Raw genomic sequence first — 24598 nt, forward strand, 5'->3', positions numbered from 1 at the left:
AATTCCCTGTCTGGGCAGCAGGTCAGATTCTGGGGTATCAGATCACTGTACCCGGTTCCAGGTTCTCCAGTGGTAGACAGTGCAGTCTCTCAGACTTTGTCCTCTGAATGCAGAAACTTTATCCAAGCTAAAGTACCTGCTTTGGACACTTCTGGCACAGGTGTTGGGGTGACAGGAAACATCATCAATTCACCTGCCAACTACAGCTGAAAAAAACTAGGGAATAATCATAAGAAAATGGCACTGTTAATGGGTACAAAAAACAAAGTTAGATAATAGGAATAAGGTCTAGTGTTCAGAAGCACAATAGGGTGACTATAGTTAACAATAATTTATTGTATATTTCAAAATAACTACAAAAGTAAATTTGGAACAAACAAACAAATGATAAATGTTTGAGGTGATGGATATTCCAATTACCCTGATTTGATCACTACACTGTATGCTTGAAACAAAATATCATGTCTCCTATATATATGTACAACTATTATGTGCCCATAAAAACTAAAAACAAAAAAGAAAGAAAATGAGTGTCATTTTCGCTCACCGTGAAAGCCCTTAAATATTAAAATCTCTTTTATCCCCGAATCCCACATTTCAGTTTGGTCTTCTGAAAAAAAATGACTTATCAGTTTCTCAGCTAAAGAAATGATATTGACAGTGTACTACCTAAATTATACCTTATATTCTTTCCTTTCCAAAATACAAATTCGCCAAGTGAACGCTCTGATCCTAAAGAGGGCGGGAGATTAACCCGCCTAGCAGGAGAGCACAGCTTAAAATAAATGCTTGTAAGTAGTCCTCAGGTAGAACAACTATCCCAACCAGCAGGCCCAGGAACTCAAGGTCTAGCTTAAGTTGGGTATTTGTATTTAAGAAGGAATTACAATCCTGGAGTCAAATGACTTTTTCAATAAAGGCGACAAAATATAATCAAGTCAGTAGACACTTTACTAAGAGGAGGCTAAGCAAATGGTTATTTGCTTAAGGTTAGGGCGCTCTTAAGCCCAAGGACCCAAGAGCCTGGGTAAGGCGGAGGGCTGGGGGAAGGGTTTGACTCCCGAAGTTTGCGTTTCCGCAAGTGGTTAACTTAACTCTAGGAACAAACCCTAAGACCAGTACTTCCCACAATCTCATTTCCCCCCATTCTGCATCACCCATCACCCCCCCAAAAAAACCAGCTACTACAGCACAGCCCTTTGGTTACGCAGGAGACTGACTGGGACCTGCTCCTGGCATAAAAAGCGACTGCGGGCGACCAAGGACCACACACGTGGGGGCGTTCGCGGGCGCTGAAACCAGCTGCGAGGCCCACGTCCCCGCCGGGGATAGCTGCTGACCATCACCTTTGGACAGGGGCATTCCCCAGCCGGCCCCGGAACTTGCGAAAGCCGCGCAGCCCTTCGGACTCAGCCACTCGTGCAGGGCCCGGGGCCCGGGCGGCTCGGGGCACCTGAGGAGCGCGGCGAAGGCGTGGACGGGGACGGGGACAGCACGGGGAAGACTCGGGAACAGGGAGGCGCGCGGCCTCCCGCAGGACCCACCTGGATCTGCAGCGGCACGAGGCGCACCTTGCAGCGCTCGCTCACCGCGAAGCCCTTGGGCAAGTCCACGTACTGGCCCCACTCCTCGGCGAAGAGCTGCACCACGAATTTGCGGTGCATGTCGATCTGGTCACCGTACAGGCTGAGGAACTTCTGGATGAGCAGCTCGTAGCCCGCGCCGTGCGGCACCGACAAGGGTCGCGCGAAGACAGAGAAACAGAAGAGCACTGGGACCGTGCCCGACGGGGCCCCCGCGCCCACGCCGCCACTATTGGGGAGCGCAAGGACCGCCGGCTCCGCAGCCGCCATGTTCCCCTGAGCGTCTGCGAGCTCCGAGGCCGCCGAGGCGCACCCAGCCGGCCGCCGCGGCCCCGCCTCCCGGCGCCGCCAGCCCGCCCGCCAGCTCGCGGAGGCGAAGGGGCGGGTCCTGACGACCGCGGTTCTTGCATTCTCCTCCCCGCCCGGGAGGGCGGGCCGCGGCTGAAGGGCGGGTGGTGGGGCCGGGGTGAGCGCGTGAGCCGGGGAGCGCCTGCGCTCGCCGGCCGGGTCCGCCCCCTCCAGCTTCCCCGGCCACTGCGTCCCCGTAGCTCCCTGCTCGCGCCCCTTATGCTGCGGTTCTGACTGGCGGCAGAGCGCCTAGAGGTCTTGCAGACCCCAGACTCGCTTGGGCTGCCCCGTGGTTCTTGTCCCGGTGCTACAGCTCACACAAGGGTTTGCGCCACCCTTCCCCTAACGCTGGCCCTCTTCCCGGCTTCGCTCGCCTTTGAATGAGCAGTGTTCTTGGCAGTCTAGGGTTGTGGTTGGGTACACAGAGCCGCCAGGACGAGTTACCTGTTGGCTCCGTGCAGAGGCATCTTACAACCAAAGGGACAGTCCGATAGATACCCTAAGAAGATCAGCAGAATTTAATCCTTCCTTAGAGGGCCTGTCAAGGTTCAGTTTTGTCTTTTTTCGGTCCCACAGAACACAGTATCTCTAGGAATGAATTCGATATCTGGCCTCCATTCATCTCAATCTATTTCCGGGAGGACTTGAATTGGTAATATAAATATTATTAATATTAAAAGCAAAAATCTGAACTTTATATTCAAACTGAGGATATCTGTTTTTAAGTTACTTGTAAAAGGGATCACTTTCGAATAAAACAATCCTCTGCCTTCTGCACACTGTAAGGCGCTATAATAAACGAATTAGAAAGCATGCATTATGCACAGAAGTTCCTTGGAATTGAGTCCTGCGAAGATAGGCATGGTCTAAACATAAAATTAGATTTTAGGTATTAAAGCTGTCTTCTTCTAAGAAAATAACTTTTAAGGCAGGGTTTCCCAACTGACGCCGTTGACTTCTGGAATGGACATTTGTCTTTCTTGGGGATGGAATGTCTTAGCATTTGTAGGATATTAAGCAGCATCACTGTCTTCTACTACCACTAGATGCCTAGTGACCGCTTCTCTCTCTAGTCATGGCATTAAAAAATGTTTCCAGACATTGCCAATTATCACCCACAGGGCAAACATGCCCCCTACTTGAGAACCACACTGCTTTGAAGTTATGAAAAGACCATCCTTCGGCGTTTCTTGCTCAAGTGTACCGAAGCAACTAGAAATAGTCACTTTTTTTCTGGTTCTCATCACACTTTGAGAGATCCCATTTAAAACTGTTGTCTGAACCCGTCTGAGCCAAAATGATATTTTTTCCAGATACCACTCCATTGCAAGATCTTATGCCATGACAATGCTCACCAGAGAAACCACCATAAGAGAGACACTATACTACCATGAAAACAACCAGAACAGATGAAGTTCTCTTATTAATCAATAATAATAACAAGACAACTCGATTAAAATAGAGGAAAAGTCTCAAACACTCTACAAAAGCAGATAAATATTGCCCAACAGGCACATGATAAAGTGTTTAATATCACTAGCTGTCAGAAAAATGCAAGTTAAATCCGCAAAAAAAAAAAAAATACTATTTCACACTCATTAAAACAGATAAACTAAAAGACAATAAGATCAATTGAAACTAGAACTTTTATACATTGCAGGGGTGCATAAAATGGCACACCATTTTGGAAAAACTGATAACGGCAACATTTTACATAGTAGAATACGCACCTGTTCTTTAATCACAAAATCTCTGAAAATAAATATTCTGAAGCTAGACACAAAAGAGTACATATTGGCCAGGTGTGGTGGCTCATGCCTGTAATCCCAGCGCTTTGGGAGGCTGAGGCGGGCGGATCATGAGGTCAAGAGATCAAGACCATCCTTGCCAACATGGTGAAACCCCGTCTCTACTAAAAATACAAAAATTAGCTGTGCGTGGTAGCGCGTACCAGTAGTCCAAGCTACTCGGGAGACTGAGGCAGGACTTGAACCTGGGAGGTGGAGGTTGCAGTGAGCCAAGATCGCGCCACTGTGCTCCAGCCTGGTGACAGAGCGAGACTCCATCTCAAAAAAAAAAAAAAGTACATATGGTATGATTCCATTCATATGAAGTTCAAAACAGATAAAATGAATATCTGGTGATAAAAATCAGAACAGTGCTCACCTGTCAGGCAGTTAGATTAATTGGAAGGGGTCACAGGATAATTTTGTAGGGTGATGGAAATATTCTATGTTTTACTTGTGTACTTTAAGAGATGCATTTTATTACATGTAAATTTTTACCTTAAAAAGTACAATCCAATGTCTTATCTCTCTGATCCTAATTTCTGCCACGACTCTCTCTACTGAAGCCCCAGTATTCCCTTTAATGTTCCTCATCCTTTGTACTTCCCATTCTTTCTGCCTGGAAACTCTCTTCTCCCAGATAGCCACACAGCTTCTGCTCCCTCATTTGTCTGTGCACAAATATGTATCTCAAATCAAAAAGGCCCACCTTTACTGCCTTATATAAAATGTCACTATAATCCCACTTTAGGCCTATTTCCTGCCTCCTTTTTCTTCTCCTTCTTAATACTTGTTACCGTTTGTATACATTATGAAAGCAGAGACTTGTTTATTTTGTTCTCAGCTGTGTCACAACTCCTAGAACACTGCTGACACTATAAATATTTGTTGAAGAGTTGTTACACCAAATGTATCTTCATGATACTATATTGAAAATTCAAAGATATATTCAGTCAAAGGTGATATTTTTAGGCAAACTATTTGTCTATATTGTAAAATAATCCTGATTGATATTATTCAGTCAGAGGTGATATTTTAGGTGAGTTATTTCTCTCTATTGTAAATTAATCCTGAGGTCGCTATTATTAGAGGATTACTGGATTTACTTAGCCGACTCCAAACAAGATTCTTTGACTCCATTTGTAGTTTCTCAAATGTTGTGATAAAGCAGGCAAGAAAAGTCAAGTATCAAAACAGCTTTTGCAGTCTTCTCCGTGGGGGAACTCTGAAAATATTCTGCAAAGGAAAGGAAGAAAATCAAGATGGAGTTTTATACATAGATGGAATGTGCTATAATCGAGTGATTTGAAAAGCTACCAGATATATTTTAGAACCAGAAAAGACCATATATATATATATATATATATATATATATATATATATTCTTGTAAAGATGACCTAACAGAAAATTATTAATAAGAATTTATTGTTTTTATATCATTTTATTATAACCAAATAAACTATAAGACCACCAAAGGTCTTACAGTTGATTGTTGGCACATCCAGCTGTGACTATCACCAATAATGTTATTAAAACTCATGTTAATATTAAAGTGAATTGCTTGACTTTTTCATCTATTAAATCAGTAACTATATACATTAATAATTCTGTGGTGAACAAGAAAGATGATGACCATGCTATTATAGTGTTTACAGTCTACTGGAGGTAGGTGGACAATAAACACGTAAACAAATAAATGAGATATTCCTAGTTAGTGATAAGGCTAGGAAGAAAATATGGCACTCTGCTGGAGTGATATAGGTTGCCTATGATCTACTTTCTTTAGGAGGAAACATTTAAGCTGAGATCTGAATGGTAAGGAGGAGCATTCCAGACACATGGAAAAACAAGTACAGAGGCTGTTAGAAAGTAACAAGCCTAGTATGTTTGAGGAATGATGTGGTTGGAACATGTTGAATTCTAAGAAATGAGATCAGAGATGTGAGGAAAGGCTATATCATGTAGAGCCTTGAAGGCCCCATAAAGAATCTGGTTTTATTCTGAGTGAAATGTTTTAATCAGGGAAATTACATAAACTGATTCATGATTTTAAAAGAATCATCTTAGTACTGTTTAGAAAATTGCATGTAGGAGGCCACAAGTAGAAGGGAGACCTATGGTTAACTATTACAGTAATCCAGGCAAGAGGTAATGGATGGTAGATTGCTGTAGAGAAGTGGTTCTCAGCCTGGGACAGTTTTGACCTAGAGCATATTTGGCATTGTCTGGAGACATTTTTGGTTGTCACAATTGGGAAAAGGGGTGCTACTGGCATCTAACAGGGAGAGACCAGGGATGGTGCTAAACCCCCAACATTACACAGGACAGCTCCATACAACAAAAATGATTTGACACAAAATGTCAATTTTGTCAAGGTTGAGGAATCCTGCTCTAGGCTATTAGTATTATAAATGGAAATGAATGGATGAAAGTGCTATCAAGAAGAGGACTTTTTACCGATTAGATGTGGGGAAGTCAGGAAAAGGCAGAAATCCAGAAAGACTCCTAGCTTTTGTGCTTGAGTATCTGGCAATGCTATAGTGCCATTACTAAGATGAAGAAGACTAGGATAGAAGCACATGGAGAGGGAAAAAAAGAATTCTCTTTTGACCACATTAAGTTTGAGATGCTTATTGGGCATCAAAAGTAGATGATGGTGAGGTAGGCTGCATATATGAGTATGAATCTCATATTCATGGAGAATAGATTTGAAATATGAGACATCTGCACAAAGAAGTTATTTAAATCATGGGAATAGATAAGATCACCTCGAGGGAGATCATAGCTAGAATAGAAAATGGAACCTATGACAGAGAGTTAAAATTGAATAAATGGGGTAGGAATGAGATTCATGCATTTGATACTGAAGTAGCAAAAAAACCTGAACACCAGAGTAATGAAATTTAAGAAAAAAATATTACTATTAGATCGAGCCAAATAAAATTGCCCAAATAATTCGAAACCTACAAAAACATAAATTTCCTATATTTCAACTTAATAGAAAAAGTGGCCAACTATATCAAATGCTACTGAGAGATCAAGTATGATTTGAATGAGTATAGAGATTATGGTGACATAAAGGCTGTTAGTGACTTTGACAAGAGCAGTTCCAGAGGAATAGAGGGGTGAAAACCCTGGCTTTTTAAGTCAAAGAGAAAATTGCTAGTGAGAAAAGAATCAATCAGTTCTTTAGATTAAGAAGGATATAGGTTTAGAAAGATATCTTTTTTTAGAGATGAGGTCTTGCTCTGTCACCAAGGCCAGAGTGCAGTGACATTATCATAGCTCATTGCAGTCTCAAACTCCTGGGCTCAAGGGATCATCCCATCTCAGCTTCCCAAGTAGCTGAAACTATAGGCACATGCCACCACACCTGGCTAGAAAATGTGAGTAAAGATACAACTAAGTTACTAAGTTAATAATTTTTTTTTTTTTTTTTTTTTTTTTTTTTTTGAGACAGAGTCTCACTCTGTCACCCAGTCTGGAGTGCAGTGGCACGATCTTGGCTCACTGCAAGCCCTGCCTCCCGGGTTCACGCCATTCTCCTGCCTCAGCATTCCCCAGTAGCTGGGACTACAGGTGCCCACCCCCACACCCGGCTAATATTTTGTATTTTTAGAGATAGGGTTTCACCATGTTAGCCAGGATGGTCTCGATCTCCTGACCTCGTGATCCGCCTGCCTTGGCCTCCCAAAGTGCTGGGATTATAGGCGTGAGCCACCGTGCCTGGCCATAATTTTTGAATAGAAAAATGAAGTAGTTAATTAGATAATTTTCTTTCTGTTATATATAACTGCATATTTTTAAATGTCTATTATCCATATCTCTTGTACAGTTTATATGTATTGTACTATATTCAAGGCAGCCATAGTTTTAGCCTGGTCTGGTATTCCTAGCTCAGTCTTCTCTTTAAAGAATATACTTTTAGAGACACATTTCTATTTTGGTACATCCACCTCACTATGACCATCTTCGTGGATAGAAAGATGTTTACAATTCATTATATTTTGTATTTCAGAATTTTCATGTATCTCATCAGGAATTTTCTGTCCAGGGCTGTGTCTGGTTCATTTTTAAATAAATGGACTCCTGGAGTGAAAGAAAAAAAATTATAAACTCTTTCCCAAACCCACAACTCCCATTGTCTCAAAAATTTATCTTTAGATCTTGAAATCATACAACCTAAGACAGTTGAGCAATATCTACACTGATCACATGTTGCCTGGTTTTAACTTGCCTAAGTTAATCAATGACTTGTTTGGAGTTCTTGGTCACATTGTTGCCGGCATCATTGCTGTGCTGCAGGTAGGCATGTCACCCTTGGCAAAGACAGCTTTGTGATTTGTCATTCTTTGAGCCTTATAGGTCAGCACAGCAGTTAGCAATGACTTCTTTCCTCCAGATAAGTTGAAGGAAGTCTCCTTGCTCCCACCAAAGGCCCCACCTAGATTCTGGATACCATCCCTCAGAAGCTTCTGTTCTGCACTTATCCCCATGCCTCTCCTACATAAACAATATACCTCTGTCTACTGGATCTTTCTCATTGGGCATGATATTATTTTTAAGTGAGGAGATGATAATATAACTCCTTTTCTACAAATATCATCCCATTTTTCTTCTCTCCATAGAAAAACATTTTGAAAAAGTCTACTCAACTTCTTTCTATTTACTTATTAACTCACCCCACTATGGCCTCTCCCTTCCTCTGTCCACTAAAACTGCTCTTGTCAAGGTCACCAATAATCTCCACATTACCCAATACATAATCCATGTGTCTGGCTAAGGACCATGTCTATGCACTCAATTACTACACTTTTCAAACATATTCAACACATCTCTGATCACTCTCTACCTTATGAAATTCTGTTATTACATCATATTCCCCCTTACTTTTCTCCTCGCTGTTTTCCTCCTCTAGGCTTCTTCCTTCCTTCCTTCCTTCCTTCCTTCCTTCCTCCTTCCTTCCTTCCTTCTTCCTTCCTTCCTTCCTTCCTTTTTTTTCTTACTGCAGCCTCAAACTCTGAGGCTCAAGCATTCCTCCCACCTCAGAAGCCTCCTGAGTAGCTGGGACTACAAACATGTGCCACAAACATGCATGTCCAGTTAATTATTTTTTAAAAAATTTTTGTGGAGAGATAGTCTTGCTATATTGCCGAAGCTGGTCTCAGAATCCTGGCCTCAAGTGATCCAACCGCCGTGGCCTTCCAAGTAGTTGGGATTACAGGCATGAGCCACTGCACCCTACCCATCACCCCTTTTTTTTTTTTTTTTTCCCCTTGCGGTTCTTCTATTATCTCCCTTTTAAATGTCCACATTCATAGGCTGAAGTCCTGATTACTTTTTTCTTCTTCCTCTGTTACTTCACCTAAATGATAGGATCTAGGCCCATAATTTACATGTACCGACTTCTCCCTGAGCCTCAGACTCGTATCTCAAACTGCCTACTTGACCTCTCCACTTGTATATTCCAGTACTTCTAAAAAATACTATGGTCAAAGTGGAACACTTGATTTGTATCCTATCAACATTTTTTCTTCAAAGTCTTCTTCCATGTTAGAAATTGAGAGCACTTTGGGCCCAGTGACCAAGCTAGAAACCTGTGAGTTATTCTTAACTTACTGCCCTCACACACCACAACAGTCATTTTATCAGTAAAGTCCATTGCTTCTACCAAACTATTCTCAGGTCATTGAAGTTTCTGTAATCCATTGTGGCCACCTTAGCTGAAGATTTTCCTGCTTTAACTCTTCCCCCCAGTCCATGCTGTACACAGCAGAGTGAACTGTTGGAAACATAAGTGAGAACACCTCACTTCTCTGCTTAAAACTTCTTGTTAGCTTATTGGCTTCCTACTACATTTAAAATGAAGTATCTTGGGCTGCCAGGCCTTACAATATCTACCTTTCTTCTCTTTTCTCATCTATGTATTCTTAACTCTTACTGCTCCAACCACGATGGATTGTGTAAGAGTTTTGCTGCTTCAAAGTCTTGCAGTTACTCTTCTTGTAAGACTGTTTCCCAGAATTTTCCCATGCTGGCTCCTTCTCATCCTTTAGGTCAATCTAGAGTAGTTTCCCTCACCTGAACCCCATATACTTATCATATTATTGTGTTTATTTTTCTCTTAGCACTTACCATTCAGTAGTCATCTTCTTTAAAAGTTTATTTATAAAGTGTACACACTAAATGAAAGCAGAGACTCTATCAAACTCTTATCAGAGTATGCCCAGCAGTATAGTTCCTGGGAATAATAGAAACTCAATAATACATGAGCAAATCAATGAACATTTAAACTAAATTGAGTTTTTCTCCCTCACACTTTTAAAATCCTCTGGTTAAGTAATTTCTAGTCATTTTCCACCTTATCCCCAAAGATTATAATATGCAGTTGACCCTTGAACAAGGCAAGGGTTAAGGGAATCAAGCCCCTGCCCAGTCAAAACCCTGTGTTTAACTTTTGACTTCTCCAAATTTTAACTACTAATTACCTACTGGTGACCAGAAGCCTTACTGATAAATAACATAAACAGGAAATTATATGCATTATATAATTATAATATGTATTATATACTGTATTATATGTATTATATACTGTATTCTTACAATAAAGTTAGAGAAAAGAAAATGTTACCAAGAAATTCATACGAAAGAGAAAATTCTTTTATAGTACTATATTTATTGATAGCTTAAATTTACATTGTCTGTTTCCAAGATGAATTATCTGTCTGGAATGGTGGGCAACCACAGCTACAACCTCAATCTACAATACATATCATGCAATTTGACTTTTTCTTGTAGTGTCATGGCTTTTCGCTGCTTCTTGGGAGCTCTTTCAGCATCACTAGTGGTACTTTGTGCGGGTCCCATGGTATTATTCAAGGTTTATGATATTGCACTAAACAGGATGAAAAATACAGGAGATCCACCAGAGATTACTTTTTACTGTGATATGCAATTTGCTGAAGACATAAATGGCTCACACAGAGGTGATTGGCTTCACATGGCACTTTTTTTTTTTTTTTGAGACAAGAGTCTCACTCTGTCACCCAGGCTAGAGTGCAGTGGTGCGATCTCAGCTCACTGCAACCTCTGCCTCCTGGGTTCAACCTATGCCTCCTGGGCTCAAGTGATTCTCCTGCCTCAGCCTTCCCAGTAGCTGGGATTACAGGCATGCACCATCACACCCGGCTAATTTTTGTATTTTTAGTGGAGATGGAGTTTCATCATGTTGGTCAGGCTGGTTATTAACTCCTGACCTCAAGTGATTTCCCCACCTCAGTATGCTGAAGTGCCGAGATTACAGGTGTGAGCCACCACGCCAAGCCTCACATGGCATTTTAAGCAGATAGAATATTTGAGCTAACAGCAGTAGCAACAGGAGGTGGCTAAAAATTTATTACAGTAATACAATATGCACTATAGTTAATTTTATGCATCTATGATTTAATAATTCATCTTCACATTTGTTTACATTTCTCTTTGAATGGTGCAATGTTCAGTCTGTGTGTGCATAAGTCTTGATAAATTTTAACTTTTTATAATAGACTTGTACATATTTTGTGGTATTAAATGATAAATAGACTAGTATATCCATATATTTTATATATTCATGACACACTCAACTTTTTAATTTTTACAATATTTCTGTACAGGTTATGAGTTTTCTCAAATTGTCCCAAATCTCCAAAACATTTTCTAATCTATCTACTTTAAAAATCAGCATATAAGTGGCACAGTTCAAACTTTTTTTTTTTTTTTTTTTTTTGAGACAGAGTCTTGCTCTGTTGCCCAGGCTGGAGTGCAATGGTGTGATCTCAGCTCACTGCAACCTCCACCTCCCAGGATCAAGCAATTCTCCTGCCTCAGCCTCCTGAGTAGCTGGGATTACAGAAACCTGCCACCATGCCCGGCTAATTTTTGTACTTTTTTTAGTAGAGATGGGGTTTCTCCATGTTGGTCATGCTGGTCTCCAACTCCTGACCTCAGGTGATTCACCTGCCTCGGCCTCCCAAAATGCTGGGATTACTGGTGTGAGCCACCACGCCTGGCCCAAACTTGTGTTTTTCAAGGGTCAACTGTAGTTACATCTTCGTGTGCTCCAGGGATCTTAAGCCTAAATACTGTTTTGACAATTGAATTTATTTGTATATATCATATTTACAAATTCTTTTACTTGAAAGAAACAGAATGCCTAAAATAATAAGAGTTTATATTTTGCATATAATTAGAAGTCCAGGGGAGGGTGATGACCATAGTTGTGTCAGCAGCTGAGCAATACGATACTCTAAGATTGCCATCTCTCAAATTCTACAAATCGTTCCTCTCACAGTCCAATGGTAGCCACTGCAGTTCCAAGCATCACACAATTATATTCAGAGGCTGGAAGCAAGAGCAGCACAAAGGTGAAAACTCTCTGCTTCACTTGTCATTATTAAAAAGGAAACATATTTTCCAGAAGCCCCTCTATAAACTTCTCCTAGCATGTTATTGGCCAGAAGTGGGTCACATGCCCACCCTGAGACAAAAGAGCAGGGATTTTGATACTAAGGATAGAAGGAATGGCTTCTGTGTGGAAAACAAAGAATGAGGGCTATATTCTACACAAGTTTAGCCTTATTTGGCATTCCCTCTTTGGCTCTGCTCAGTGAAGGCAGCACATCACACTTGCCCCAGTTTCCACTCCATTACTCTACCCACAATCTTGGCAGGTCTTTCAAAACATGAACATTATGATTGAAGCAGACAGAGAGGCCTAGTGCTTTCTCTATTTAGGTAATATATGTCTGACTTTTCTACGTGGCCTCTGTGGCCAGTTTATATTGTCAATTCTGTACCCATATTAAATTTTAAAATCTAGCTATGAAGAGTTTAAGTGATTTCACATAACCTCCTTTCTGAAGACTAAATTTGGCAAAAATAGGATTTCTAAAGGATTGGAAAAATTAATATTGCTTTGATGCCAACATCTACTATCACAGGCCAGATTTTTTTTTTTACCGATTTATTAAAAAATTGATTGGAATATCTTGATCTCATACTATATTACAGGAACAACCCCTCCATCACTAATATGCTACCCGCAAACACTGGTGCTACTGGATTTTTAAACTTTAGAGAGTAAAGAAAATAATCTTTGGGGCTACAACAAAGAAAAAACTTAATGGAACATTTTATGCACAAATTGTGTACTTTTTGTTAGCCTTCTAAGTCAATTGTCTACTTTCTAGGTTTCTGAATGAATTTGTGCTTTGGCTTCACCTTATTGGAATACCCTTTATTGAATATTTAGCACTAATCAGGCCCTAAATAAGAACTTTACATTCATTATTTAATTTGATACATATAGTAATCCAATGTGGCAAAGTTGTCTTCCCCGTCTTCCACCCTGGCTCCAGCAGTTTATAAAGAAGAACGAGGCTCAGAGAGGTGTAATGGCCTACTTGGGGCCATGTAACTTGAAACTGCAGTGTAAGGACTCAGTAGGAAGTCAGTTTATCTGATTCCAGAAGCCCTTACATCACTATAGTAGACCACGATCTCTCGCATGAATTTCTTATCATTCTTTGGGAAGCAAATTTTACCTCCAGCTACTGGTTAGGGCCCCTGTCTTCAAGGCTTTGATAAATGCCTTGCACACTCTTCCATGCGATTCCGTTGCCTGGAATATAAATAAGACATCTTAATTAAGCAAAAGAAGACATTGGAGGTTGGCTGCTGTCTCCTCTAAGGCTATGCAGGCCTCTCTACCCTATTTCATCTGATTGAAGTCTACTGGTAGAAGGTGAACTGCCAAATGAAATATTATCTTTACTTTCCTCGTCAGAATAACCTATCCAAAACCAAGTTCTGTAATCAGACACAAGTTTCTTGGAAATACACAGTTAGTGGTCCTCAAGCTGTTCTAGTTTGTGGTACCTCAAAGTGTGAAATTTGGCCATTGTCTTGGAACAGTAATGGCAAACACTTTCATAATGCTTAGGATATTACAGTGTGGGTCTAAGTATTTGTATTAGTTTTTCCTGTGGCTGCTGTAACATATTACCACCAACTGGGTGACTTAAAACAACAGAAATTTATTCTTTCTCAGTTCTGGAGGCCAGAAGTCCAAAATAAATACCACTGGGCCAAAATTAAGATGCAGAGCTCTGCTCTCTCTGGAGGTTCTCAAAGATAATTCATTCCTTGCCTCTTCTGGCTTCTGGTGGCTACCGGAATTCCTTCATTTATGATCACATCACTTTTTATCTGAGTCCATCTTCACACTACCTTTGTCTATATCTGCCTGTGGTCAAATCTCCTTCTGTTCCCTCTTATATGAATACATGTGACTGCATTTAGGGTCCACCCGAATAACCCCCCCATCTAAAGATCCATAACTTTATCATATCAGTAAAGACTCTTTTTAACATAAAAAGTAACACTTAGTGTTTCAGGATTCAGGAATTAGGACCAGATATCTTCAGGAGCTATAATTCAGCCTACTATGGTATTTTATGCATATAACTCACTTAATCACACAGCAATTGAGTTATATATTGTGATTATTGTCATTTACTGATGAGAAAACTGGGGCAGAGAGAGATTATACAACTTACTGAAGCTCCACTAATCACTAAGCAGACTTGTCTAGATTTGAACCCAGTAAATTTTTGACCTTAAAAATTTGCTATCACCAGAAGTAAGTGAAAATAATTCATATCGGAGAATTCCCCAGACACAGTGTGCCAAGATAGAAGTCAAATGACAAGAGGTTTCTCCTTTAAAGGCAGTCTTCCTAGGTTATGGAATTTCCCCACTTTCTCATCTTTGGCAGGACTCCTTGTTTCATCGTGTACTTTATCATCTTATACATACACAATCAGTTTAAGTGCAGAGCTTTTAGAGTAATATGAGAAAAGTATGCTGTACAAACTGTATGCAGTTGAGATATTTTCTGAACTAATGAATTCTTAATCTATCAAAATAATGCCATGTTTGAGTTGGAAATAAGCAGTATCCAAACCTTTCTAGATATTCCTTATTTTTTTTTTTTTTTTGCTTTTAAACACAGACCGTTCTAAAACAGCTTGCTAGACTCCTGTACTCTCAATAACCCAGCTATTTATAGCTTCTTCTGCAACCCCTAGATCCCAGGAAAGGGTTTTGTAAACTAAACATCCGTGGACTCAAACTTGTCAAATTCCTAGCAGGCAACCCCATAAATTTTGGACTAAGGAGACATAAAGTCCCTGTCCCTTAATATGTTTGATCTGCTTTTTGCTCGAGTCAAAGATATACTCTCTTTGAGCTTTAACCCAGAAGCAATATCCATCACTACCCCTGGCCCACTGATAAAAACTCATCATACACCTACCTTTCGCGCCCTAAACTGTGTTTAAACTTGTGTTTGCCTATATAAGCAACCTGTAACAAGCACTCGGGGTCCCAGGGCCAACTTAAAACTTGGGACCCTAACGCGCTAGTAATAAACAACTCTCTACTGTAAATCTCTTGTCGGTGATCCTTCGCGGCGACCCCTGCCCAGGAGGGAATCGACAGTTCGGTTCCAACAACCTACCTGTAAGAGAGACTGGGAATGTAGTCTAGGTATATGTCCTAAAACAAGAGAAACTGAGCTTTTGCTGATTAACTAACAACCTCACCCATATAGAACCTTCAAAAGAAATATGCCTGAATATTATACCACAAACATGGTAGAGAGATAATGTAGACCCAGTACTGAGACCACACAATCTTCAGGGACACACAGGTAGACTCAGATTTGAATGCTGTCTCTAGCCCTTACAAACTGAGGCTCCTAGCCAAGTTACAAATTGTCTCATCTTACAGTTCAGATAATTAACTCTCAAGGGGACTTGGTGAAGATTAAATAAAATAGTGTGTTTAAAGTACTTATTGAAGTACTCATTCACGTAATCATTTAATAAATAATTACTATTATTATTACTATTTTAAAGTTTTATATACAACTTGTTGCGGGAAGTCAGGGACCCCAAACGGAGGGAGCAGCTTAAGCCGTGGCAGAAGAACATAAATTGTGAAGATTTCATGGACTTTTATTAGTTATCCAAATTAATACTTTTATAATTTCTTACGCCTGTCTTTACTGTAATCTCTGAACATAAATTGTGAAGATTTCACGGACACTTATCACTTCCCCAATCAATACCCTTGTGTTATCCTATGCCTGTCTTTACTTTAATCTCTTAATCCCGTCATCTTCTTCGTAAACTGAGGAGGAAGCATGTCGCCTCAGGACCCTGTGATTGTGTCAACTGCCCAAATTGCTTGTAGAGCATGTATGTTTGAACAATATGAAATCTGGGTATCTTAAAAAAATAACAGGATAACAGCGATGTTCAGGGAACAAGAGAGGTAACTTTGAACTGGCCGCTGGTGAGCCTGACGGAAGAGAGCTATATTTCTCCTCTTTCATAAGCAAATAGGAGAAAGATCGCTAAATTCTTTTTCTCAGCAAGGAACATCCATGAGAAAGAGAATGCGCCCTGAGGGTAGGCCTATAAATGGCCCCTTAAGCAGCGTGCCATCTTTTCTGGTTGAAGTCGAAGGGATGAAATAAGCCTCGGTCTCCTGTAGCACTCCCAGGTTTATTAGGAGGAGGAAAATTCCCGCCTAATAAATTTTGGTCAGACAGGTTGTCTGCTCTCAAACCCTGTTTCCTGAGAAGATATTATCAACGACAATGCCTGCCTGAAACTTCATTAGCAATTTTAATTTTGCCTCATCCGGTAGTCCTGTGATCTCGCCCTGCCTCCATTTGCTTTGTGATATTTTATTACCTTGTGAAGTATGTGATCTCTGTGACCCACACCCTATTCCTGCACTCCCTCCCCTTTTGAAAATCACTAATAAAAACTTGCTGGTTTTATGGCTCAGGGAACATCACGGATCCTGCCGCCATGTGATGTCTCCCCCGGACATCCAGTTTTAAATTTCTCTCTCTCGTGCTCTTTCTCTTTATTTCTCAACCCAGCCGAGACACTTAGGAAATAGAAAAGAACCCAAGTTAAGCATCGAGAGCGGGTTCTCCCGATACAACTATATCTATTACAGATCTTCCTGTTGAACCAGAGCAACCTAAATATATGAGTAAGTTAATCATGGTATATGCATTCAGTAGAATAGACTGCAGGCATTTAAAAGTTATTATTGCAAAGGCTACATAATACTACTGAAAAATGTTCATAAAATGTTTTAAATTTTAAAAGTAGAAGACATTTGGAAAAATGATACATTTAAATAGGTTAAAAAATTTTTAGTCACTATAATGTATGAGTTTTTTGCTTTTGACTTTTTTATGTTTTTGAATTTTTAGTGACTATTTGACTGTTGGGCTTTTTTGTTCTTTTACCTAAAACTTTAATAAAATATTACAGATATCATTGAAATTCCTTTGACAATCCTAAATACTACTACTCATCAATTTCACAGAAAACCATTTCTTGAGTTTGCATATGTCTTTCCTGACTAGGTATTTTACTGTTTATGCAAGTATGTTTACATAAAATATAACATTTAGATTTTTTAAATTATATGAGTGGTATCCACTCTTGCTTTGTTTTTTTTCCCATGAAATATTATGTGTCTAATATATATCTGCATTGATTCTCTAGATCTAGCTTCTTTATTTTAACAGTTCCATAGTAATTCGTTGAATGAATATACTACAATCCATTCATTCATCACCATAGTTGGATGTTAAGGGGTTTCCAATTTTTTGCTATCCCAAGGAAACATTGCAAGTAACATTCTTTTAAATATCTTCTTATGAACATATGTGATAGATTCCCTAGCATATATTATCAGAAGCAAAATTTCTAGGTCATAGGACATGGTAATACTGAGGTTTATTAAATATAGGCAAATCACTCTCTTACTGAATCATTTTCCTCTAGGAATATATAAGATCCAATTTTCCATAGCTTTTTGTGAATTCTTTTAAGTGCCCCCCACCTTTTCCTTCTGCCAATCCTATGTTTAATGATCTCTTTCTACGGTTTTAATTTTCCTTTCACTGATCAATCATGAGGTTTTCATTTTTCATTTTTTTATTTTTCATATGTTTATTGGACATTTAGATTTCATATTCTCTTAACTGTTTAATTCTTTCTTATTTGTATTTAACTTTAACTCTGATTTGCAGGGTTCTGTATGTTCTCAAAACTAAACTCATTTTAAGATATAAATATCTCAAATGCCATTGTCTATATTGTGGCCTTGATAAATTGTTTAACAAATAAAGTTAAAAATTAAACAAATATTTGTTTACCCTGGTGGAAAATTATAATTATTTCCAAGTTGCTTTTATTGTTATTAATACATGTGGTTCACTGAAGGCATTGCTGAGGGCAAATGTATATTCCACGCAAATCAAAGAGACAAGCGACAGAACCGCTTGCAGTTCACTTTTCCTGCAGCTAAAGACAACAGACTCTAAACATGCTGCCAACTGTGGAGGATTTTCATGCTGCTCATCCAGGCTTAAATATCTGCTAATTTAGATGATGGCTGCAGTCCATTAGTTAATAGTATTTACAACAAAAGCATATGTCCAGTACTTGGAAGGACAGTCATTAGCTAATGTGAGTCATTTACGGATGACATAGAGATAATTCATATTGTCAGTATGAATTCGTATTGAGTAATATGACATCTACTAGTGTTGACCTTAAGAATAGATGTTGATAGTTATTTATGAATTGACCATTAAGGTGCTCTTCAACAGTCAACTCACCCATCACCCAGTTATGAGGTACAGACTGAAACAAACACTACAGCTTTAAGGAAATCGGAGAGACATGAGAAAAAGAAGATGGAAAGAGTCAGAAAGGACTAGGAGGACAGAGATTGGGCAAATTAAAGTCTAGAGGTACTAGGTCATATTGCAGTAACAAATAATCCCTAATAATAATGGCTTAACCCAACAAAATTGTTTTGTTGCTTATGTCATATGGTCTCTGCCCAATGTAGTTACTCAGGAGCTAGACCCTACTGAACAACAGAACTTCCTCCTCAAATTGATATACAGTTGACTCTTGAACGACATAGGGGTTAGGAGCACCAACTCTTACACAGTCAAAAAATTCAAGTATAAATTTTCACTCTCTCAAAAGTAAACTAATAGCCTACTGTTGACCAGAAGCCTTACTGTAATATAGTCAATTAATGCATATTTTGTATGCTACATATGTACAATCTACTATATTTTTACAATAAAGCCAGACAAAAGAAAATATTAAGAAAATCACAGAAGAGAAAATATATTTACTATTCATTAAGCAGAAGTGGATTATTCTAAAACTCTTCCTCCTCGAGGTCTTCACATTGAGTAGGCTAAGGAGGAAGAGAGAGGATTGATCTTGCTGTCTCAGGGGTGTTAGAAGTAAAAGAAAATACATGTATAAATTGACTGGCACAGTTCAAACTTGTGTTGTTCAGGGTCAACTGTATATCATTTCTGATTACATTTGGTTGTCTAAGGCAAGTCTCATGGCCATTGGAAACTTCAGGGAGAATTGATGTGCTTTCCATGATACGCCTGGAAAGAGGTGTACTGGAAATATTTGATAAACAGCATAGTGACTACCAGCGGGCACTATTCTGATTACCAGATATTGGTTCAATTGGTTCACACTCTGTTCCATACACAGAATATATCTATTCCCACCCCAAGAAAGACAACCCCAAAATCACACTCAGTCATAGCTCAGTATTGTGGACCACTGTGTTAAATTTATCAGCCTCTGCCTCAAGTTTGGATGTGGCAACTTTTGATATGGAGACTTATTAACAACAAAAAAAGACAAGTTAACTTCCAATACACACACACACACACACACACACACACACACACACACACGTGAGTATAGCAGAAACGGACAACCATAAGGTGGGAAGCAGTAGGAGACCAGTTCAGGAAGTTAAGAACTGCTGCAAACTGCCAATTCAGAGTTTTTTTCTATGAGCCTTCTCAGTGAGCAGGATCAGGAGGCTACCTGGTACTTCCTTTATTGATCCTAAACTAGGCATAGGATGATACCTGGAAAAGACAGATACAAGGAGCTCCCCAACTCAGTGCTTTGTCAAATTAATGCAACAAATTAAAAACCCTATGTAGCATGAAAAGGCGGAATATGACACAGTTTATTTTTTAGCCTAGACTCGTCTTTCAGTTTCTAGATCTGCAAATTAAATTCCCTTGTGGACTGACTAATTTATACTCCAAGACTCCTTTAGCAAATGTAGTTCTCATCAATTTTCTCCTCATTTTCTTCCTGCCTGTGCAATTGGCAGCCCCTGAGCTCATTTGGACTGAAGTCTAATATCTGTGCTTCTGGCATCTAGTTTGTTTTGTCCCAACAGAGCCTTCCCTTTACAGAAAATAGATTTATGAAAACAAAGGGACATTTATTTTAAGATGGAAAATGTTGGTTAAAGGCAAATACCTAATATCACAACTGTTTTCAATAACTGTGACACAGTGGCTGAAAAATAAATTCTAAATGAGAGAGCACGGGGTATTTTTCAAGATGTAGATTATACTGTTCTTCAACAGGAATAACATCAAGAAATGATGGGACAATCTGAAGAGAAATACAGAATGCCACACACCAAAGGGAGTAACCCTTGAAAAGAAAGGCGTGGGGAACTTTTAAATCGAATCAAGGAAGCTCTCCCTTGCTATCGAAGTGTAGTTTGTGCACCAGCGGTGTGGGCATCATCTGAGGGTTTGGGAGAAAGCTGACTTTTGGGTCCTGAAACTTACAGAACCAGAGTCTGTGTATTAACAATATCATCTGCTGATCTGTCTGTGTTAATGTTTGTATTTATCTAAATTGTAAATATTGAAAGTTAAAAAATAGAAAAATATAATTTGTTCAGATATTCTTGCACTCTGAAAGCATCACAGTCCTGACAAGTAACTAGTTTCAGTAACCAGTAATTATTAAAATCAAATAGCCTCTTTTGTACTGAAAATAATGTGGAATATTATTGCCAAGAAAAAGTTTATGTGAATGGAAAGCAATTAATATAAAATTTGAGAAAACTAATTTGGCCAGAATAATGCCTTATCATTTATATTTACATATATCTGTACATGTACACAGATATAGAAAATGCAATATAAATGAAACTTGTAACCTTTGTCATATAAGCATCTTCATACAATAAAGGATATTTAGACACAGAGAAGTTATCCAAGGTTATAAAATTTGTTAAGTGGCAGAATATAGGATACAATTTTGTTCCCCCAGCCATAATCTTACATTATATTTGAGACAAATATTTTTATTAAGATTGATTCCAACATATTCCATGATGAATTTTAAATAAGAGTTGTGTTACAGCTTGAATGGTATGAGTTTTATTCTCATGTTCTACAATTTTAAAATTAATAACAAATTTTCATCTTGCAATTAAATATTTTTTATAATTTATAATAATATATTCTAAATATTTTATGTTGTTTTATCATTATGGACTTACTCTTCCACTTTCCAAACAAAATAGGAGGGTAATTAATTTAAATATTAAGGCTTTAACTCAGAAAAATTTTTATTTCATTGAAGGTTGTCACAAAGTTTAAAATGTGAAAGCTTTTCTCATACTTGATTGGGTTTTAATCTATTCAGTTTTGATAATGGAAACCATAAAACATATGAAGTGTTTAAAACTATTTTATTAAATAAATATTTCCCATGTGTCATTCACTTGTCCCATACTTTTTTGTATTCATAAATGTGAAGCTATCTTTGGATATCATTTTTTCTTTTTGTTTAAAAGATTAATATATATTAGCTTCAAATATTTCTATGGGTAAATAATAACTTTCTGTTTAGATCTATGAAGACTTTAAAAATAGAGAAAGTAAGAAACAAAAATATATTTGTTAAAACATCCAAAATTGCATGAATATCATGATTATAATATTAAAACATTCATGCACAAAGGGTTAAATGCAAAAATAAAAAGGCTATTTTACTAATAAAAGGTTATAACTTTTTGTCATTCTCGATATTCACTTAGGATTATATATTTTTTCAATAAAAAGTGAGCTCTCTGTCTCTTTTTAAACATATAACTATATGTATATATACACACAGGAAAAGTGCTTTCTAATAATATGCTGTGGCATGAATTTTCTTCTTAATGATAACTTTAAAGAAATATAAGATCTTAATTTTAACTGAATTAGAGATATTAATATTTTCCTTCATATTAATAGCCAGTGTTTGGGTTCTGTTTAAAATTTTTCAAATCCTTAGTTCATAAAGATTTTATATCATTTAAGAACCTTATTGACCTTTACATTTAGATTTGCAATCAATTTGTAACTTTTGATTACGGCTTATGGTATTAAAACATATTTTTATTATTTTTCCGTATGAATATTCAATTTTCCAAGCATAACATTTTGCAATCAATATCATTTCCTCACCATTCTCCAGTGCTTCTTTTCTCACAAATCAAATGTCCATATGTGCCCAGGTATATTTCTGCGTTTCCAAGCCTCATCATTGTTCTATTTTGCTGTCTTTACATTATTGTGACAATATCCTAATTATTTTAGCCGTATATTGTCTTTAATTATAGATTGAATTTACTCAATAGACGAATATTTATGTTTACAATTTCTTTATCCATTTCTGTAAGTTGTATTTTTCTAGAAATTCTAACATACATTTAACTGAACTCCCAGAAGGAAAAAAAGAAAATGAGACAGAAAAATATTTGAAAAGATAACAGCAAAAACTTTACCAAAACTAATGAAAGACTTCTTCATTCAGTCCATAGATTTAAGCAACTGAAACTTATTTCAAGGTAAAATTCATGTTAGAGGAAGATAAATGGGTAGAAGGTAAAAGAAGTCACAAACTTAAGAAAAAGAACAACAAAGAGGCAGGATATATAGAAAGCGAATACCAAGATTCTAGGCTTTAACACAAACACTATTGATTTAGTTATAAACTCAAATACTAGTTACATTAAATGTAAATGTACTAAGTGCTAGAATTGGGATTTCTTTTAGAAGTTCTCAGCTGACTTAAAGCTATTGTATTGTCTCTGCAAGAGCTGATTTCATTTCCAGTTTACCCCTCTTCCTAGAATGTAATCTTTTGAACCCTAATCTAAAGCATTGTGGATTTAAAAGGGTCGCCACCATTGATGGGCTACGGAGTCCAACTTTTGTCTCATATGTCAAAAATTATTTCAGCAGTGCTGCTGAGCTTCCCTGGCACCACTTCTGGGGTGATCAAAGGGGCCTGGGCCAAAGCAGCCCCAGATGCCACTCCTGAATTTCTGCTTTCTCGTTAGGTAATTCGTTACTACCTTGTTAAGATGTTCATCTGTCGAGTAAATTTTTTAGAACATTTTATGCAGGTTTTCTAGGTTTTCTTTCAGTGGGAAGACTGTCCTAATTATCTAGTTTGCTGCTATCAGTTAAGGGAATTCCTCTCTCTCTCTCTTTTTAACCTGGTATAAAGGCTATCATTTCACCTCTTTCAAACCACATTAAAATGGTTTCTTCAATTCTTAAACTTCTTAAAAATAATAGTATAAAAATCTAATTAAAGTCAGAGAATCTCTTAATTCAATCATCAGTATTATATTTAGTATTTGCAGACTTTGACATTCTTGAGCACTTATTTTATTGACATATTTTGAGCACTTATTTTTAACATTTACAAGTCAAGAGTTTAGTGGATTTATTCTGTACATTCTCCAGGACCCAATTTCATCAATATTAAAATGGGCACACGTCTTATACAAGGATGTTTAATATCAGCTTCCTTTAACTTAGCTAACCCTAAGCAGAAATATAATAATAATAGATAAAATATTAGCAATTTGCAGCAAGTGGACTCCAACTACTTATAATCTGAAAGGAGCACCAAGAAGCTGAAAGGAAGTGCGGAAATGAAGGTGAATATGTACAGAAGACAAATTCCACTTTTTCTCAGTTTTCCTAAGATCTATTGTTGCTCTTTGGATCTGCTCTCAAATAGTTGGCAGTTTAGCTAGTATGCAAATAATGTTGAATTGTAGGCTCATTTGACATTTCCTTCCCATCTAAGTTTCATAAGTTGTTATGCTTTGTTATTCTTGATAATGAAAACAGAGCCAGATGGTAACAGGCTCTGTGAGACATATACCATAACTTAAATGTTCTTAAGGGAGTTAGTTTTACATAATTCAAAGGATTTTGGTTGCTTTTCTTAGTGTGAATAAAAAATGTGCAGTCAGAGACGAGAGGGACTCAGTTACTTTAATACCACAAACTTTGCGTAATGCAATTCTGTTTGGAAACTATGGAATAGGAAAGATTTTCGGGTAAAAATCAAAGTCCCTGATGACTACTGAATAAAGACTGTGATTAGCAAGGTAGTGAATGATGTTGAGAAACAATAATTAATGAAGGAAGATAATTAAGAGATATATTTTAAGGTCTTATGTGAAAAGCAAAGAACAGTTTCTGACTTGAATGATTAGGTGGATAGATAATGAAGACGTTTGCTATTATCAGAAATACAGTAGGCTGAAATCCTGAGATCTTTCAATCTTTAAGAAATGAATTAAAAAAGAGGGGTAAAGGCCTTTGAGATAAAACAGAGTAGAACTGGAAGAAAGTTATTACCGAGAAGTCAAGACATTAGAGTTTCAAGAAAATTAAGTGCTCAAAATGTCAAATAAAGTCTGTAAATATAAACATAAAATACTGAAAACCGTTGGATTTAACAATATGTTTATCATTAAGAACTTCTAGACAGCAATTTTAACATCACTATGGCATCAAAATATAAGATTTCAGTGAGTTAAGATGCAAAGGAAGTAAGGACATGGAAGTAACAAGGGCA

General features: G+C 37.9%; 1 protein-coding gene across 1 annotated transcript in view; it reads right to left on the minus strand.

Annotated features, from left to right (window-relative positions):
• The window catches only part of ISOC1 (isochorismatase domain containing 1), a 1173170-nt gene that overhangs the window by 18205 nt on the left and 1130367 nt on the right, over positions 1 to 24598 (minus strand). Inside the window, exon 2 of the mRNA XM_050795760.1 lies at positions 1545 to 1869. Within this exon, the coding sequence (XP_050651717.1) occupies positions 1545 to 1853 (309 nt within the window). The 5' untranslated portion in view covers positions 1854 to 1869. The remainder of the gene's footprint in view (positions 1 to 1544; positions 1870 to 24598) is intronic.

This window comes from Macaca thibetana, chromosome 6 (assembly GCF_024542745.1).
Source record: "Macaca thibetana thibetana isolate TM-01 chromosome 6, ASM2454274v1, whole genome shotgun sequence".
Classification (NCBI taxonomy): Eukaryota; Metazoa; Chordata; class Mammalia; order Primates; family Cercopithecidae; genus Macaca; species Macaca thibetana.